This window comes from Triturus cristatus, chromosome 3_2 (assembly GCF_964204655.1).
Source record: "Triturus cristatus chromosome 3_2, aTriCri1.1, whole genome shotgun sequence".
Taxonomy (NCBI): domain Eukaryota; kingdom Metazoa; phylum Chordata; class Amphibia; order Caudata; family Salamandridae; genus Triturus; species Triturus cristatus.
Window position 1 is genome coordinate 1,103,104,762 of NC_140584.1, and position 19,433 is coordinate 1,103,124,194.

General features: G+C 43.4%; 1 protein-coding gene across 1 annotated transcript in view; it reads left to right on the forward strand.

The window, feature by feature from the left end:
• Window positions 1-600: 600 nt before the first annotated feature.
• MED31 (mediator complex subunit 31) overlaps window positions 601-19,433 on the forward strand; it is a 47,789-nt gene continuing 28,956 nt past the window's right edge. The window contains exon 1 of the mRNA XM_085649896.1: window positions 601-705. Within this exon, the coding sequence (XP_085506022.1) occupies window positions 681-705 (25 nt within the window). The 5' untranslated portion in view covers window positions 601-680. The remainder of the gene's footprint in view (window positions 706-19,433) is intronic.

The window sequence follows — 19,433 nt, forward strand, 5'->3', positions numbered from 1 at the left end:
GTATGTAGTGCGCTTTACAAATGATTGATTGATTGACCTTGTACTGCGTCTTAAAAAAGCACCCCACGCAGGTGATCAACAGCACTAGTATAAAAATGCATGAGTAAATATTTTAGTGAGATGATGCGGACAAGCCACTAATATGCTTTACTCTAACCATTCTTAAGTGGTATTTGGTAGGGCTGAGCTCAGCTCGTGCACAAGTTTAAGAGCTGTTTGTTGGCTCTGCTCTCCCTGTTAATTTGCTGGCTCGCCCAACTCTAAAATTATATACATGCCAACAAAACCGATTCAGGCGAGACACTTCTGATTTTCCAAGCAAAAAAATGGCTTTATTTTAGAAGTACTGTCTGCCGCCTAAAATTGGACGTTTCAGTGAAAGTTTACAAGAAAAATACAATCCCCCGATTTTCTTTTCGAAATCTCCCTCTTTTCTAACTTTAAAAAGTTGGTATGTATGATAAACACTCACAACTAGAAAGCTGCCCCCTGCAGCTGTGACTAAGTCACCGGCGGTCACCCTAAGGGCTATACTATATTTATTTTTCTGGTATTGTTATTACGTCTGAATAGCTTTTGTCCTCTTTTCATCTTCACGGACGCCGCTAATTTTAGTCCCTCTTTTATTTTCACGGGCTCCTTCGTTATGTTCCTTCTGGGTCTCTTTGCACAGAACCATCATGGAGGAGTCGGATGTTATCATAGGTACTGTGGCATGACCGCGGCGTGTATGAGTTGGGAGTTCTCGGTGGCGCGCTAAGTCTCTTTGTGACGCAGTAAATGTAGTTGGGGTAGGTGAGGAAGCCCGCGTACCTAGGTTTGAGTAGGCGGTGACTTTGAACATCACTGCCTAGTGTCTCTGTCCCAGGAGCTCACTGGTGATCGGACAATCGTGATTCTAATTGACAGGTCCTCAATAGAGAGCTGTTAAGTTAAAATGGGGAGTCAGTATCCCACTGCTGGCTATGCTGAAGTTTACCTATTTTGTTTCTTTTTAGCGATGTGAGTGGGATAACGCGGCGGCCATCTTTGAAGGGACATGACGTTTTTAAATGAGCACAGTAAACCAAAAATGCCACGGGTATCTGATACTTCACTCTATCAAAAAGTCTGAGCACTGGAGAGAAAACTGGGTCTGTACGGGAAAGGGAAATATAACACTACGGACTAGAGATGAGACCTGGGCAGGTTTTGGGGCTGTTCGAAAATGTGCCGCTGATGGAAGAGGTACTGCAAAGACCAACAGATTTGCTTCCGCTTGCAATCCTGGATACTAGGCATTTATAGGTGCCAAGTTTCCACCTTGCCTATTTGTGCCTTTCCCATGTTCTCAGTGTGCTTATGTGTGACACTTAATTGCTTTATGCCCATAGCTGCCAAAGGTTTCAGATTGCTTCTGTGTGACATTTTCATAATTTCAGTGTAATTGGGAGTTACATTCAACGACTATGAATGACACTTTCTCGCGAGCAAAAATAAAGCAATAAAGAATAGGGAAACATATAAATATCAGACATTACACCCATTTGAGCAACAAGAAACCCTAAGAATATCTTAGAACTGCTGTAATGCACCAGAAATGGAAGGGCACTGTGGGACCTGATTGTACCAAACAGGATGCGAGATGCCCCAGCGCTGATCTAAGCTCCCTACTAATAATTTATCTTAATTACTCAGAGTAACTACAGTGAGTTGACTTGTGGACTCGGAGCACTGTCCAGCCCGCCGCATCAGGCAAGCCTCAGGAGAGTGAGAGGCTGAGGCACTAAGGCTGTACTTTTTTCAAAAGACTTTAGCTCAGCTGCTAGTCCTCTAAAATAATTCAAATACATTTTACTCTAGGCCATAGACCCGATCTGTTTATTATGAGAAGCTAGGCAAAAACGTGATGTACTTATTGTGAAACGCATATGTTAAAAGTGAGAAGAGATATAATCAGGGCCACTGTAATTATGCGGCATAAGAGGACCAAGTTATGTGGCTGGGTTGAGTAAATTATGCAGCAAGAAAAGGCAAATGATGTGGCACATTTTGTAATAATGTTTACTTAATTATTTTGACATTTTTAAACTTAGTAACATTGAATCGGCATTGATGGCACCTCATAAGTACCAATATAACAGCCAAATATTGCAATAAGCTGCAGAAAAGTGACCAGTCCAGCTTCGCAAAGGGCCCCCCACTGTGCAGCAACACGTGACTGCATTTTTAGTAGTTTTTGAACCGTTTGAGCTACAAATAAAAAATGTTTTTGTTCAAATCTGCAGATTAGGTGATGGATTATGTGGCAAATAAGCAAATCTATAACTATGCGATAATCGCTGCAGCCGCATAATTGCACCCTAGAAAAATTGTATAATTGCTATTACACTACAATAAACACAGCAGAGAGGTTTTTTTGTTACTCTGAATCTCCCATATTACCACAGTACACTCATTTTGGTTCTAGTGATCGGCAAAACAAAAGCATGTCACTTAAAATGCTATCCATAGATTATGTAGATCAAAAACAAAAATATTCCTCTTGGTTTGATTGAGCATTGAATTAATTGAGAAACGCCAATTAGAGCATTAACAGAATTATGCCTTTTAAAGCATGAAAACATGAGTTAGTGAAAGAGAAGGAGACGGTGAACATGTCTATCTTTGGTGCAAAAACAGGTGATTCTAAAGGGCTGCAGTGTGTGCAACCAGAAGATTGTACGTGGGACAAAATAGTGAAGGCAACCGCATCTGGCCTGTGCACTGAAGCACAATGAGAGATTACGGGGTGTTCTGTATCCTCAAACGGACACTTCCACCAGTGAAATGGGAGGCCAAGAACAGCGGAAGCCCTCACTGAGAGAGCATCTGCTGATTGTAAACACGAGCATGGATTTAAAAAACATTTGCAGCAAGCCACCAGTGACGTCCCCAGATCAGCAACATTGAAAGTAGCTCATGTTGACATACACACTTGAGTGTCAAAAAACATAATTTATAGTTTCGGTATGAGCAACTTGTGATACTCCAACTCCGGAAGCTTTCAGACTAATGCCCGCGGGGGCCAGAGCATGTGAGCACTTTTTAGTTGCAGAGTGGAAAAATAAATGGGTGATATTCAAATAATCACTTCACTTTTTATTTCTACACATACTAAACTCAGTGGCCAGTACGAGTCTGCAGACCTGAGGTTGAGAGTGACTGAGACCCACGGCCACGACGAGGAGTCCCCAGCAGCATGGTCTGGTCACGGGCATCGTGATGAGTGCCAGGCGGCCGTTGGCGAGTGGCGGCAGAGTGCAAATCTAAACTTACAAACATAACTTGAAACGGCCTTATAAAGCTGCCAATGCATTTGCCTTGACACAAACCCACCACAAACCCACCTTTTTGTACTAACATACTTGTTCTGAAATATTAATGGTGTCTGTTTAAAAAATATACACACCATTTACTGGCAGGATTTTAGTTTATTGAAATTACATGTTACTGCCAAATTATACTGGCTCATAATTAAGTGATGGAAAAGGGAAATATGTCGTTTTCAAATTGGAAATGAAATAGATGTGTATGTTAATTCTGTAATAGAAACTAGTGTCCACTGAAAGGAACTAGTGGCCTTAATCGCCACTTTCCCCCATGATTAATGGTATAATTAAAAATTAAACTCCTTTCCATCAATTATGCGAAGATTTCCCTTGGGAACAGGGATGGGTCAGTCAACACCACCCATTTAAAATTTAATGCAACATTCATTCGTTTGAGGGCATTGTCACTCAGCCCCAATGCTGGTTTCCCAGCAGCAGGAGCACAGCTAACGTTTTTGCAGTAGGTAAAGTAACACTGGGGTCGAGGGGCGTGAAGGGCAGACCGAACCCCAACTAAAAGTGTTTTTCATATACATTTTGGAGGCCATTTTCTTTTTTTGTATTACAGTACATGTCACCCTTTCTTCAACACTGCCCATTAGGGGTGTGCAACTGTGTTGCATCTCTCAGTAAGGTCATGAACTTGCCACAGGCAGTTCTCTTCACCTCCCTGGAAAGCTCCCACATAGCTACACACAGCGGCCGGAATACAACAACACTGCTGTAGTTGCAACTGGAGCATCCACAGTGGTTTCTCAATTATAAATACAGGACTACGTTTATGAGAATTTAAAAGAAAACCCTGGGTTGGATGACTTGTTAATATGTCGAACGGGAAACTGGAGAGCTCTGAGTCACTGTTAGATCCAGGGATAGAATGTAAGGTGTACTGGTTTATTCCCTCTCTAGTTATTTCTAAGAAATCCTCTTACAGAAATGCTAAATATTGGCATGTATTCACCTGTAAAAAAGATACAACTTTTAGATATAAAATGCATTGTAGCAGCATCTGTGGGCAGAACTCCATCGCCCAGAAATCTCAGGGCCCCAGGAGGTAGTCTCTGCATCGTTCTGCGGCTGTTCCTTGTTGGCCCTATATAGCGCATGTTCCTCTCACGCAGTGCGGGTTGTAGAAGCTTCTCTGGGCAGGACTCCATTGCCCAGAAATCTCCAGGGTCCCAGTAGGCGGTCCCTGCATCGTCCTGCAGCTGTTCATTCTGGGCGCTATATAGCACATGTTCCTCTCCCGCAACGCTGGTTGTAGCAGCATCTGCGAACAGGACTCCATTGCCCAGAAATCTCCAGTACTCCAGGAGGCGGTCCCTGCATTGTCCTACAGCTGTTCCTTGTTGGCACAATATAGAGCGTGTTCCTCTCCAGCAGCGGTGCACCGTCTGCTCCCATCCGAGACCAACTGACGCTGGGCAATCCCTCTGACATGGACACTGTAGTTTAAACATGGATTAACCATCATACAGATATTCAAGGTGACCATTAGCCCTACTGTCTCCTTTAGCTGTTTAAGTATTATGGGGAAGAGGAAGGTCATAAGAACAGCCAAATTACTTTGCAAACCATACAAGCATTGATGCCACGCTAGAGAGAGCAATAGGGGTGGTCAGTACAGAAATAACCCTTACAGAATGTAGGCCCTCTCTAGGTCTGGGGGCGGGCTTGGGAGATGCATTACATGATGCTGACCCTTTATCATGAAGTTCGTAGTAGCCCCAGCACAAAGTCAGCTGGAGGGGTAAAGGGGAAGAGATTGAGTAATTCTTGTGCGGCAGAGACCCCAACAGTTTTCCCTGACTTGGAATTCTGACTTGGAATGCTTCCATGTCACTGTGGATACCAGCAGTCCCTCACTGTTCTCCGAACCAGTGGTAAAGAGGAAAAAATTGTCCATCCGCGCAATCCGCTCAACACCTCAAATAAGTGAAGGATTAACTAAATCAGGGGCTGAGCCACCATTGATGAGTGACAGTCTATGAAAGAATGTTCCGCATATTTGCTGAGGCTTTAGACAAACATCTAACACCAATAAATGACCGCTTAGCAAACATGGAAATCAATCAATCAATCATAGCATTTGTAAAGCGCACTACATACCTGTGAGGGTCTCAAGGCTCTGGGGGGGGGGGGAGGGAATGCTGCTACTGTTCGAAGAGCCAGGTCTGGAGGAGTCTCCTGAAGGATAGAAGGTCTTCGGTCTGCCGTAGGCGGATGGGGAGGGTGTTCCATGTCTTGGCAGCGAGGTGGGAGAATGATCTGCCGCCGGCGGTCACTCTTCGGATGCGGGGGATGGTGGCGAGGGCATGGTCTGCGGAGCTGGCGGGCGGGAGTGTAGAGGCTGAGTCGTCTGTTGAGGTACGCTGGTCCGGTGTCGTGGAGTGCCTTGTGTGCGTGGGTGAGGAGCTTGAAGGTTATTCTCTTGTTGATGGGGAGCCAGTGTAGGTCTTTCAGGTGGGGTGTGATGTGGCTGCGGCGGGGGATGTCCAGGATCAGGCGAGCGGAGGCGTTCTGGATGCGTTGGGGTCGTTTCAGGAGTTTGGCCGAGGCTCCTGCGTATAGTGCGTTGCCGTAGTCCAGTCTGCTGCTGACGAGGGCCTGGGTGACCGTCCTTCTAGTTTCGGTGGGGATCCACTTGAAGATCCTGCGAAGCATGCGGAGGGTGTTGAAGCAGGAGGAGGAGACGGCGTTGACCTGCTTTGTCATGGAGAGTGTGGAGTCGAGGATGACCCCTAGGTTTCTTGCGTGATTGGTGGGTGTAGGGTTCTTCCTAGTGCCGTCGGCCGCCAGGAAAAACATTTGGCTACATTTCTTAATTCATCCCCTGTGTATTTACCCCAGTCCCCCCCCCTCCCTGTTTCTATTTCTCCCATTTTTGTACTCCAACCCAGGTTGCTTGCGTCTGACTCCACAGTGTGATCCATGGGGTGTTCCCAAATATTGCCTTGCCTTTCCAGCTGTCTAAATTTTCGACCACCATAGGAGGTCCTCACGAGCATTCTGTGACAAGGGAATTCTGTCTGAATACCTTAGGCCTTTCTTCAACCCCAAAGATTTCAGTCTTTGTAAAGCCCTGTAGTGTAGTGGGTCTTAGGAAACTGCTTGAATGGAAGAGGACAGAAGTCCAACTACTCTTGCTAGCTCACGTAAGGTCACTACATCTTTTAATAACACATAAGCGATCTCCTTCTTTATTTTGGACAATTTCTTTAGTGATAGTTGTAGTTGGGCCGTAATAGTATCTACCTATAACCCTAGGAATTCTAGATATTGTGTTGGGGTCATTACGGACTTCTCGACATCGATAATAAATCATAACCGCTCCAAGAGATCCACTGATCATTTCATGTGTTTTAGCAAATCTTCCTGACTTTGTGACATCAGTAGCATATCGTCTAGCTAAATCACTAACCGTAAGCCCCTTCTTCTCAAAGAGGTGACCACTGGTCTTAAAACCTCGGTGAAGCAGAGAGGGGCTGAAGAGAGGCCAAAGGGGAGGTAACGAAACTGGTAAACTATCTCTTTCCAGGTGAACCTTAGATATTTTTGTGAATGCTGTCCATAAGGATTGTGAAATAAGCATTCTTGAGATCTCGTTTTACAAGCCAGTTCTTCCTTTGTAGAATGTCTCTTAGAAGGTGGATACCCTCCATTTAGAAATGTCTGTAGACTAGAAAAGTATTTAGTTCTCTTAAGTTTGACAGGACGCCAGCCTTCGTCTATTTTCTGAATTAGGAAGATCATGCTCACGAAGCCCTGTCTTGGGGTGTCACTCTGCATATAGCCCCTTTTAGTAGCATGTGACTCACTTCTACATGTACTAGAGCTATTTGTGTCTGGTCTAGAACTAACTCTCTGGATTGTCGTACTTAATAAGGTGTTAGGTTGAATTCTATCATTAATCCCTTTATGGTATATAGTACCCAACAGTCGTTTTCTATTAATGTCCAATTTTGGCTGAATAAGCGTAGTCTTCCCTCTACTTTTTAATGGGAAAACCATGCGGAGGTAAGACTCTTACCTTGTTGTCCGGGTCACTGGAATCTGCCTCTGCCTCTGCCACCACCTCATGTGCGAGTGTTTCGGCCTTTTTGTGGGGAAAAAGAAGTTGTTACTTCCGCTGAAGTATCTTCCGTAACCACGTTGTCCTTGTTGCTAGTACAGGGACCCATGTTGTCTGCGGCTGACAGCCAGTCCCATCCTGTCAGCCCTTCCAAAAATTCTAACCCCGAACATACTTCTCATGTTCGTCGCGGCCTTGCTAAAGGCTGAGAAGGTAGAGACATACCTCCCTAATATTTTGATAAAATTATCTCCGGAGAGTAACCCATTCGGGTCACACTGAATAGCCTTATTAGCGCGGTTTACCAATTTGGGGTTTATTCTCATTTAATATTGCTCTTCTACATTCAGAGTTTAGCCCTGCGTTGGCATTACCAAGGAGGCATAGGGTTCATTGACACCACCCCCGGAGCAGTTCAACATCCACAAGTGTGCCCTTAAGAGAGGCCTCATTTGCCAAGTCTAGGATTCTAGCCAGTGGTCCTAGGGTATCTAGTAAAGCACGTTGGGTTAAACATCTCCACACCTGTTGGTCCCTTCATAGCCTTAGAATTGCCGGGTTGGTCTAAATCCTCATCATGGAGGTAATTATCAAGAGTTTCCAAGGGGTCAAAAACGTATTTGTCCGCCTCATCATCAATATTAATTGAGAATGGATACTCATCATTATCAGTTTGAAAACTGAGGTATTTTGTGCCATGAAGGTCACTCGGTCTTCTTGTGCCGTGAGGGACACCCAAACTTATTGCGCCGATATGGTCGCTCTTGCCAATTGTGCCGCTGTGGATACCCAGGTCATCCATAGCGCACAGGCTACCTAGGGATAGTTCCCTTTCTTTTGTAGCACACAGGCTACCATGAGGCTCAAGGTGTTTAGGCTTTTCTAAAGCCTTACCTCCTTTCTTTGATAGAGGATTTTCCTCCTCAGAGAGGGTTACTGAGTCCTCCTCAGCAGGGTAATCTCTTTTTCTGATATAAAAAACTGCCTCCACTGTCTTCTTTAAGGAGGACTTGAATTGTTTTTCAAAAAAACTCATTAACGTATTTTCATTAGGAGTTGTATTCTCATCCTCTTGCATCCCATTCTCTGAAATGCTCATTATAATTTGCTTCAAAATCTGACGCGTTTTGGGCGGTTGCCCTTGCATATATATATATATATATATATATATATATTCACTGAAAAAACCATAGGTTTCACACACGTTATAGTTAGGAATTAGCATTTAAAAAACCTTGCAAATTCACTGAAAAAACCATAGGTTTCACACATGTTATAGTTAGCGGAAATTTTACTGATAAAAAACCAGTGAAATTCCCCCGTTATAGTTAGTGCAGGCAACTATAACTCACGCGACCGCAATCCTCTGCTGATGCTAATACTGTATTTAGACACTTATTTGCCCATGTCTTCTTCCATACATTTTTAGCTATACATATATTACAAATATTTTTTTTTCATAAAGACACATATGTCATCAGCAGAAGATTGCGGTCGCGTGAGTTATAGTTGCCTGCACTAACTATAACGGGGGAATTTCACTGGTTTTTTATCAGTAAAATTTCCGCTAACTATAACATGTGTGAAACCTATGGTTTTTTCAGTGAATTTGCAAGGTTTTTTAAATGCTAATTCCTAACTATAACGTGTGTGAAACCTATGGTTTTTTCAGTGAATTTGTACGGTTTTTTAAATGCTAAGTTACTTTACGCCATTCGTGGCGTGCGCGCCCACTTAACGCAGTTCGTTCCGTGCGCGCACGGTGCGCTTCGCGCACCGTGCGCGCACAGTAAGCACGCGGTGCGCTTCGCGCACCGTGCGCCCACTTTACGCAGTTAGTGCCGTGCACGCACAGTGGGCACGCGGTGCGCTACGCGCACCGCGTGCCCACGTTACGCTAGATGGGCCATGTACGCACGATGCGCTTCGCGCACCGTGCGCACATGGAGGACATATGATGCACTTCGTTTTGAAAGGTAATATTTTAATTTTTCGTATGTTTTATAAGCCATGCACAAATGGTGCCCTTCGGGCACCGTTTGCACACGGGGTGGAGAGAGTGTGGATAATTTTTTCTTTTTTTATTTTTGTTTAAAATATTCTAGTTTATCACACCTCTTATAGGCCATGCACAATTGGTGGCCGGCGGCCACCAATTGCACATGGGGTGGGGAGAGTATGGATAGTTTTTTTTTTTAATTAATTTTTTACCGTACGCGTACGGTAAGCGTAATCGGCGAAATTAGCGAAAAAATAAAAATTGCATTTTTGGCCTTGGGGGGTCTTTGGGGACTCCCTCAACATGGCTATGTGTGTGGGAGCTGTCTAAACAGCCCCTTTACATGTTTTTTGGCTTTATTTTACAACCTAACTCTCAGTGCGAGAGAGAAAATGGCGGCCGCCGCTTCCTGGTTTCGGCCGATTCGAATGTTTACTAAGATCTAAGAGCCAATCAGAATCGCGCTCGCGCACGCCACCGTACGCGTACGGTAAGCGTACCGTAAGCGCACCGTAAGCTGGCTCAGATATATATATTGATTTAAAGGCTATTTTCTCAGAATCTACTGAACAGATTTACACCAAACCTACAAAAGGCACTTCCTTGACCTGAGGACTACCTCTCTGCCAAATTTCTAGTAATTCTGTTCAGCCGTTCGGGCTGTAGCCCTGTCTAAAGGTCCTATGGAAAAATGCATCGGAAAAATGCGTTTTGGGACCCCCCTTTTATCTCAGCCCCCGCTTGACGAATCCCCCCGAGACTTTCAGGGTAGGAGCGGAGCGTAGCGCCCCACCTATTTTGAAAAATTCGCGAGGATTCGTCGACCGGCGCCAAAGTTATTCAAAATAGAATGTTGAGGATTTCCTATGGAAACGTGGTCCTAACTATAACTACCTACTGGCGACCGCCAGTAGGTAATATATATATATATTCACTGAAAAAACCATAGGTTTCACACAAGTTATAGTTAGCTGTACATTTCACTCGTAAAAAACCAATGAAATTCCCCCGTTATAGTTAGTGCAGGCAACTATAACTCACGCAACCGCAATCCTCTGCTGATGCTAATACTGTATTTAGACACTTATTTGCCCATGTCGTCTTCCATTAAATTTTAGCTATACATATATTACAAATATTTTTTTTTCATAAAGACACATATGTCATCAGCAGAGGATTGCGGTCGCGTGAGTTATAGTTGCCTGCACTAACTATAACGGGGGAATTTCATTGGTTTTTTACGAGTGAAATGTACAGCTAACTATAACTTGTGTGAAACCTATGGTTTTTTCAGTGAATTTGCAAGGTTTTTTAAATGCTAATTCCTAACTATAACGTGTGTGAAACCTATGGTTTTTTCATTGAATTTGTACGTTTTTTTAAATGCTAAGTTACTTTACGCCATTCGTGGCGTGCGCGCCCAGTTAACGCAGTTCGTTCCGTGCGCGCACGGTGTGCTTCGATCACCGTGCGTGCACAGTGAGCACGCGGTGCGCTTTGCGCACCGCGCGCCCACTTTACGCAGTTAGTGCCGTGCACGCACGGTGGTCACGCGGTGCGCTGCGCGCACCGCGTGCCCACGTTATGCGCGATGGGCCATGTACGCACGATGCGCTTCGCGCACCGTGCGCACATGGGGGACATATTATGCGCATCGTTGTGAAATGTTTTGTTTATTAATTTCACACGCTTTATTTTTGCTGCCCCACTCAGAGTGCGAGAGAGAAAATGGCGGCCGCCGCTTCCTGGTTTCGACCGATTCGAATGTTTACTTAGATCTAACAGCCAATCAGAATCGCGCTCGCGCACGTCACCGTACGCGTACGGTAAGCGCACCGTAAGCGCACCGTAAGCTGGCTCAGATATATATATTGATTTAAAGGCTATTTTCTCAGAATCTACTGAACAGATTTACACCAAACCTACAAAAGGCACTTCCTTGACCTGTAGACTACCTCTCTGCCAAATTTCAAGGAACTCTGTTCAGCCGTTCGGGCTGTAGCTGTGTCTAAAGGTCCTATGGAAAAATGCATGGGAAAAACGCGTTTTGGGACCCCCCTTTTATCTCAGCCCCCGCTTGACGAATCCCCCCGAGACTTTCAGGGTAGGAGCGGAGCGTAGCGCCCCACCTATTTTGAAAACTTCGCGAGGATTCGTCGACCGGCGCCAAAGTTATTCAAAATAGAATGTTGCGGATTTCCTATGGTAAGAGGGTCCTAACTATAACTACCTACTGGCGACCGCCAGTAGGTAATATATATATATATATATATATATATATTACCTACTGGCGGTCGCCAGTAGGTAGTTATAGTTAGGACCACGTTTCCATAGGAAAACCTCAACATTCTATTTTGAATAACTTTGGCGCCGGTCGACGAATCCTCGCGAATTTCTCAAAATAGGTGGGGCGCTACGCTCCGCTCCTACCCTGAAAGTCTCGGGGGGGATCCGTCAAGCGGGGGCTGAGATAAAAGGGGGGTCCCAAAACGCGTTTTTCCCATGCATTTTTCCATAGGACCTTTAGAACGAGCTACAGCCCGAACGGCTGAACAGAATTACTCAAAATTTGGCAGAGAGGTAGTCCCTAGGTCAAGGAAGTGCCTTTTGTAGGTTTGGTGTAAATCTGTTCAGTAGATTCTGAGAAAATAGCCTTTAAATCAATATATATATCTGAGCCCGCTTACGGTACGCTTACCGTACGCTTACGGTAAGCGTACGGTGGCGTGCGCGAGCGCGATTCTGATTGGCTCTTAGATCTTAGTAAACATTCGAATCGGCCGAAACCAGGAAGCGGCGGCCGCCATTTTGTCTCTCGCACTGAGTGTTGTTTATCAAACATGATGGCCAAAAACATGTTACGGGGCTGTTTTGACAACTCCCTCCCACATAGTCATGTTGAGGGAGTCCACAAACATCCCCCAAGAGCAAAAACGGTTTTATTTTTTTTTCGGCAATTTCGCGGGGTACGCTTACCGTACGCTTACCGTAAGCGTACGGTAAAAAAATAAAAATAAAAAAAACACTATCCACACTTACCCCACCCCCTGTGCTTTTGGTGGCCGAAGGCCACCAAATGTACAGGGCTTATTAATAGGTAAAAAAAACTAAATTTTGGCAACATGAAATTATAAAATTGAAATAAAAAAAACACTATCCACATTGACCCCACCCCCTGTGCTTTTGGTGGCCGAAGGCCACCAAATGTACAGGGCTTATTAAAGTTGATAAAAACCGTGCACGGAACGAACTGCGTTAAGTGGGCGCGCACGCCTCGAATGGCGTAATGTAACTTAGCATTTAAAAAACCGTACAAATTCACTGAAAAAACCATAGGTTTCACACACGTTATAGTTAGGAATTAGCATTTAAAAAACCTTGCAAATTCACTGAAAAAACCATAGGTTTCACACATGTTATAGTTAGCGGAAATTTTACTGATAAAAAACCAGTGAAATTCCCCCGTTATAGTTAGTGCAGGCAACTATAACTCACGCGACCGCAATCTTCTGCTGATGACATATGTGTCTTTATGAAAAAAAAATATTTGTAATATATGTATAGCTAAAAATGTATGGAAGAAGACATGGGCATATAAGTGTCTAAATACAGTATTAGCATCAGCAGAGGATTGCGGTCGCGTGAGTTATAGTTGCCTGCACTAACTATAACGGGGGAATTTCACTGGTTTTTTATCAGTAAAATTTCCGCTAACTATAACATGTGTGAAACCTATGGTTTTTTCAGTGAATATATATATATATATATATATATATATATATATATATATATATTTCCAACACACTGGTAGCTCACATGAAGACGCACACGAACTTGCACAAGGTTACCAGCCTTTAATCAAATCAGGTATGGACACGTTTATCACGCAGGTAAGTAATGCAGCTTTCCACCTTTGCCGACGCGTTTTGAGTGTCCTCTTTTTCATGGGCTGCGGGGAAAGTTCATGCACCACCCCAGGATGACAAGTGGGGCCACGCGAGTGCGGATTTACCGTCGCGCTACGTGGAGCTTGCACGCAGGATTGAGGACACGTGAGCATGTGGGGGTTCACTATGGACTAAAAACCACAGAAATAAGTGAGCTCGAACATTGGTTTGAAATGGGGAACTACAACTCCCACAAGTCTCCACAATGCCAAATTCAGGGAGGAGTCTTGTAAGTATTATGGGAGTTAGCCCACCACAGCATGAACTTTCCCCGCAGCCCATGAAGAGGACACTCTAAACGCGTCGGCAAAGGTGGAAAGCTGCATTACTTACCTGCGTGCATAAACGTGTCCATACCTGATTTGATTAAAGGCTGGTAACCTTGTGCAAGTTTGTGTGCGTCTTCATGTGAGCTACCAGTGTGTTGGAAATATATATGTATGTGTATGTATGTGTGTGTGTGTATATATATATATATATATATATATATGTGTGTATATATATATATATATATATATATATTATTTTTTTTAATAATTAAGGTCTAGACAGTTTTCTTACCGGCGTTTTATCGAGTAGCAAATTCACTGTTACTCACTCGCACTGTGCGTAGTCATGGTAACTTAGAGCACAAGCTATTTTTGGGCTTAGTCTCTTGTCAGTTTTGTTTATTATTTCTACCTCTTTCGTTCGTCATCGAACGCCGGATGGGTTGGGCCAGTCCTCTTTGGGTTGGAGTTAGTTTGAGCGGAGTCTAGAGCGTGTCGCACGACCTCCGTCTGTTCTCCTTCCTCCCTGCGTCTAGTGAGGGAGCAGAAACTAAGTAGGTCCGAGCACAGGCCGCATTGAGAGCAGTTGTGTCTCCGGTTTGTCTCCAAAGCACGAGAAGGGCGGCCAGGCATTTCTGCTCGCCTTTCCCAGCTCAACCGTTGTTCTGTGTCTCAGGAGGGCACAACTTTGACTGATACAGGCTATTATTTAAGGTATTTCCATAAATGCATAGTAACCTGTTAATTAATGATTGAATGGGGAAACCTGACCATAAATTGGAAGGGTACTTATGCCAAAACAGCGCCACTTACCTGTTAGTGTAACTGGAAGGCTGTTTTGAGTTGGAAGTGTTTTAAATAAATTATTATAAGCCTATAAAGCCCCCCAACAGTATTATGTACTTATCTGTTGTTTGTTTATTGGTATAAGTAAATATTGATAGTCAAAGTTATGCAATATAGATTATAAATATCAAAGTCAAGGAAAATATACTTAACTGTCCAGGAGCAACAAATAAAAAAGGATGATGCATAATATTAACCATTGTTGTCTTTAATGAAAACAAGATTCTCTCTGTATGTTAATTGGAGAATCATCATTCTTTGACCACGACCCCCGCTGGTAAAAGACAGTGTAAGGCATCAGGTGAGTCCATTAAGAAAACATCTCTATCAAGGAGTAGGAAGAATCCTCTACCAGATTCAAACCCAGCAAAGGGATCAGGCGTTTGCCTCTCTGACCTCCCTGCTGCGGGGGAGGAGCTATTAGTGCTGATAATGGTAATGCAGAGTTTGTTCGTCCCATAGTCTCACATAATCTCACATAATAGCTTAAAGTCCACCACAGAGGAAGTATCGCCAAGTGCTACCATCTTAAATTTCCCTAGAGGCTTCCCCGTATGTTTTAGCTTTGGCGGGGATGCCCCTCTTTAAAAAAACAGTCAATCCGAATCCTGGGAGCAAGCCCGGAATAAGGTAATCCACTGGCTTCGGTCTAATAGACCTTTTAAAGTGCTGGATGGGAATGATATTTTAATGGTCCAGTGATACAGTTGTATTGGCAATGCTTCAAAAGATATCCTTGAGGACTGTATTACAATTCATTTTCGGCGGCCTGAGACTTTGGGGGAGATTGCTGGATATTAGCCCAATAAAGGCACATATAAGATCAAATATTGTCACATTCTCTTTAGGCTACTTCTATAGATCTCCCCAGGCGATGGCTCGTCCCATGCTACGTGATTACCATCTGCAGCCTTTGTGGGGCCTACCAAGTAGGAACAGATATTCTCCACTCCTAAATTGTAATGAGTTGGACTGACAAGAGGTGCCTGAGCCAAATGCCCTGGTCGCTACTACAGAAACTCCTGGGGTAGTGGACGTCCATTGCTTACCTAACTCAGCATTTCCGGTGGAGTTGGTTCTCGCAGTGTCCACCCTTGAACCCCCTTCCTCATTTGATGCAGTTAAAACTGACTCTGCCTTAAGTCATAGTTGGAACATAGCTGCTTGCGTTTTAAGATCTTACTCCCCGAATGGCAATGTTTATGAGTTCTTTTGATATTCTGTTATTCCAGGAAACATGGGACTTAACCCTATAACTCACAAAGGTTTTATGTGCTTCTCACAACCTGCATTCCCTTCTTTGTGTGGGAGCCCATCAGCAGGGCTATCCATTTGGACGAATCTGTTGCTCGAGTGTTGTGCAGAGCCCTTAGACACAAAGGAAAATCCTTTTCAAGCATTAGCCTACAAGGGGGCATTGGAGTTATACCGTATTAATTTTTATAACAATGATTTTTGCAATGTTCCCAACAAAAGGTTCCCTGTGGTGTTTAATTATATTTCTTCTATCGTGAAGCAAAAAGTGAACGTGGGCCATCGATTATATGTTTGTTTAGCGGGAGACTTTAATCAAAGCTTCCTATCCGAAATAGAAATATTATAATTGGTGATAATGGCAGGATACTAGGGGCAAGAAGTTGGAGACATATCTTGACACAGCTGATATAGGCAATTCTGGAGTGTCTACCTTTAGAGGGATAAATTGTTCTTCTGTAATCCACTATACATTTGTTTTCCATAATCTGACAAATTGTTTGATGCATAGTACCGTTGTGGCCACCTAATTCAGTGACCATAATCCTGTGTAACAACACTGGACATCCCTACTAGAAAGATCCCTAAGCTAGCAACTACCATCTACGCATAATTTACGAGTATGTTGTAAAAGAACTGATCCTATGCAATTTTTAAAGAAGGTAATATCTGAGACCAGTGAATTAGTAATAGGGTGTCTAGAACAGTCTGAAGAACATGGGGCGGTAGTGCTTTTGTAACCCTATAAGAGGAGATTAGAAAATCCTTCAGTAAGCCCCATTGACCCATGGCACTTTACCCACGGTGGTTTGACCACGAGGGCTCTCTAGCTAACCGTTTATTGCGTAGAGCTTTGGCTAAGAACCATCGAGACCACGATGGGGTGATCACACTGCGAAGGGAGTATAAATCAGTAACCACACAGATGCGAAATGCAGATATCACTCAGCAGTGGGAGGCTCTAACCTATAAAGCTCACGTAAAGGATAGTAAATTGTTTTGGAAATCCGTGACCAGTATGCATTCCTTGGATCAGACATCTTCCCTCATTTGCTGTCATATAAGAGAGTAAGGTATTGGTTGAGCATTTTATTAAGATTTACCTAGATCCCGATCCCAATTTGCCATTCTCATGTGGCCAGGTTACGTCTCCTTCTAAAATTTAAAGGTTCTCACCACATTAAGTTGTTTTAGCTATTCAGCAGAACGCAGGTGGTAAATCCCCTGGCCCGAAGAATTTCAGATTGATTTAACGCAAATTTTGACATATGGGCCCCTTTTCTAACTAATTTTTTTACCAGCTTCGGTTACTCCACTATACAAAGTTCTTGGGCAATTTCTACTATTGTTCTCATTTTCAAAAAAGGTGATTTGTCAAAGCCCGTCTGCTATCGCCCAATCTCAATGATCGATATACCGGCAAAGATATTGGGATTCAAGAGTGGGCGATGGATAATAATATTCTGCACCCAAGCCAATATGGCTTTCGGGCCGGAATTGACACTGTAGAACAGTGCCTTAATTTGAATCTGTGTATTAGCAGGTATACACTGGCCCAACAGTCACATTATACTTGTGTTTCATGAACTTGTCCATGCCCTTCGACTGTGTAAACGCAACAGGCTCTGGCAACTTCTTAGCAAGATGGAACTTGATGAGACAGTTACACATATACTGGCCTCACTTCACACAAACACCTCAGCAAAGGTACGGTATGGTCAAAGAAGTGTAGTGACAGATGTTTTTTAAATTAAGCACAGAGAGCGCCATGGGTGCGTACCCTTCCCTTTACTATTAATTCAATACATAATAGTAGTCATTTGCTAGCTAGCACCCTGGACGTCCCAACGATAAGTGGTTCTCCGCTCCCAGTACTTTTGTACTCAGATGATGAGGCCCTGATGGCCCGCACTCCTAAGGCTCTGCGTATGCTAGTTCATACCGTCGTGGATTTTATGGCCAAAGTGGATCCAGCAACAAATTTTGCAAAACCTTTTATAATGACCTGCGTCCCCAAGAGAACTCAGGTTTCCAAAAGTGTAGTTGGCTCAAACACCCTATTAAGCACTAAATCCTTTTCCTATTTAGGTGTTACTTTTAGTGCGACGGGCTCCTTGGCACCGCATGTCCTGCATTGTTGGGCTAAGCTGTCTAGGTCAACAGGATCGCTTCTTAGCCTTCTCCGTCCTACCAGTGGTTGGTCTTTGGCCCCGGTGCTACAGATTTACACTGCACAACGTGCCCCGACCGGTTCCTACAGGGTGGATGTTTGGGGAATTGCTGACTGCACACCCATACAGAGGGAGGAAAACCTCTTCTGTAGGAGAATACTGGCTGCCTCAGCATCATCCTCACATTTTATTTGTCACAGTGATGTTTGTCGTATTTGAGTGATTTTATTCGAAACAGACCCCCTTTACTGTGGCTTTCCATCTGGCAAACTGAAGAAGCATCGCTAACAAGGCACATCATCTCTAACTGTTTGGCGTGTGAGAAAGACCTGTCAGTCCCTTGGTTAGCGGGTGTGAAAGACAAATTCGATGAGACTGATCTCTCTCACACCTTTTCTGACCCGGCTTCAAGTGCGGTGATTGATAATAAAAAAAAAAACAGGTGGGCGCAGCATTACTAGCCCACTTACACGAAAGGAAGGCCAGGGAGGAATCATAGAAAACTATGCATATTATCAAATGATAAATATGGGGCAAACTCTTACAGCTATTTGGGGAAACCAAAAAGGAATTGGGAGCGGTTGCTTTTGTTTTGATTCAGAGCTGACACTGTTAAATACCTACTCTGTCTTCCCATAGAGTATCAGTTAAATCTAGATACTAGACCTTGCCTGTGTAACATTGGTGCTAATAGCTCAAGGGTTAATTTTCGGTTCTTCTGTAAGTTTTATGAATTCTAAAAGTTTTGTGGTCCCTTTTTTGAGGATAAGGAACTTGAGATATTATGTCCCAGCTTATCAATTTCTTCATCGATTCTCAGATGAAGAGACTTGTACTGTTGTAAGCCGATTTCTTCATGCTGCTACCCATTCACGATGCACTGTGCATTTAATTTAAATTGGGTGCAGGTTTTTATTGTATGTTTTAAAAAACTTTTTTAATGATTATTGCTGCTAATTGATTCCTCTAGGCTGCTGTATGATCACGTGGCACAAAGCGCCATATTTAAATGGCGTTTTGGATTTAAAGTATGTTTTTAACCTTTTATGACTCTTTATTGGTGGATGCGCCTCACTTTTTTGTAATTTATCCTGTGCATGTATATTATACTTATATGGTTGTACTATCAGCCGATTAAAGTTATTTTATTCAATTCTACCATTTAAAATCTTTGCATGCAGTAATAATATTCACAAGTTATCATATGGCCTTAAGTTACTTCTTTCCAAACATAAAATGACTTTCTCTATATAGCAATAGCAACTCGTACGGATATAATATAAGTATCAAGTCTCATAACTACAAACAAAAGTGCTAAAAGCTTAATTCCATTACATAGTTTTCACTGTTTAACTTCAAGCCATAAATGGCTTCTTCGCTTATGAAAAAAATTACTTTTTCTGTATAGTGATATTACATTTTGCAACTGCAATCGTAATGCTCCAAAGCCCTGGGATACTCCAAATGGGTTCAGTGCCTATATGAATCAGTAATATTTGGTTTCTTATTCTCTTTTTTCCCCCGG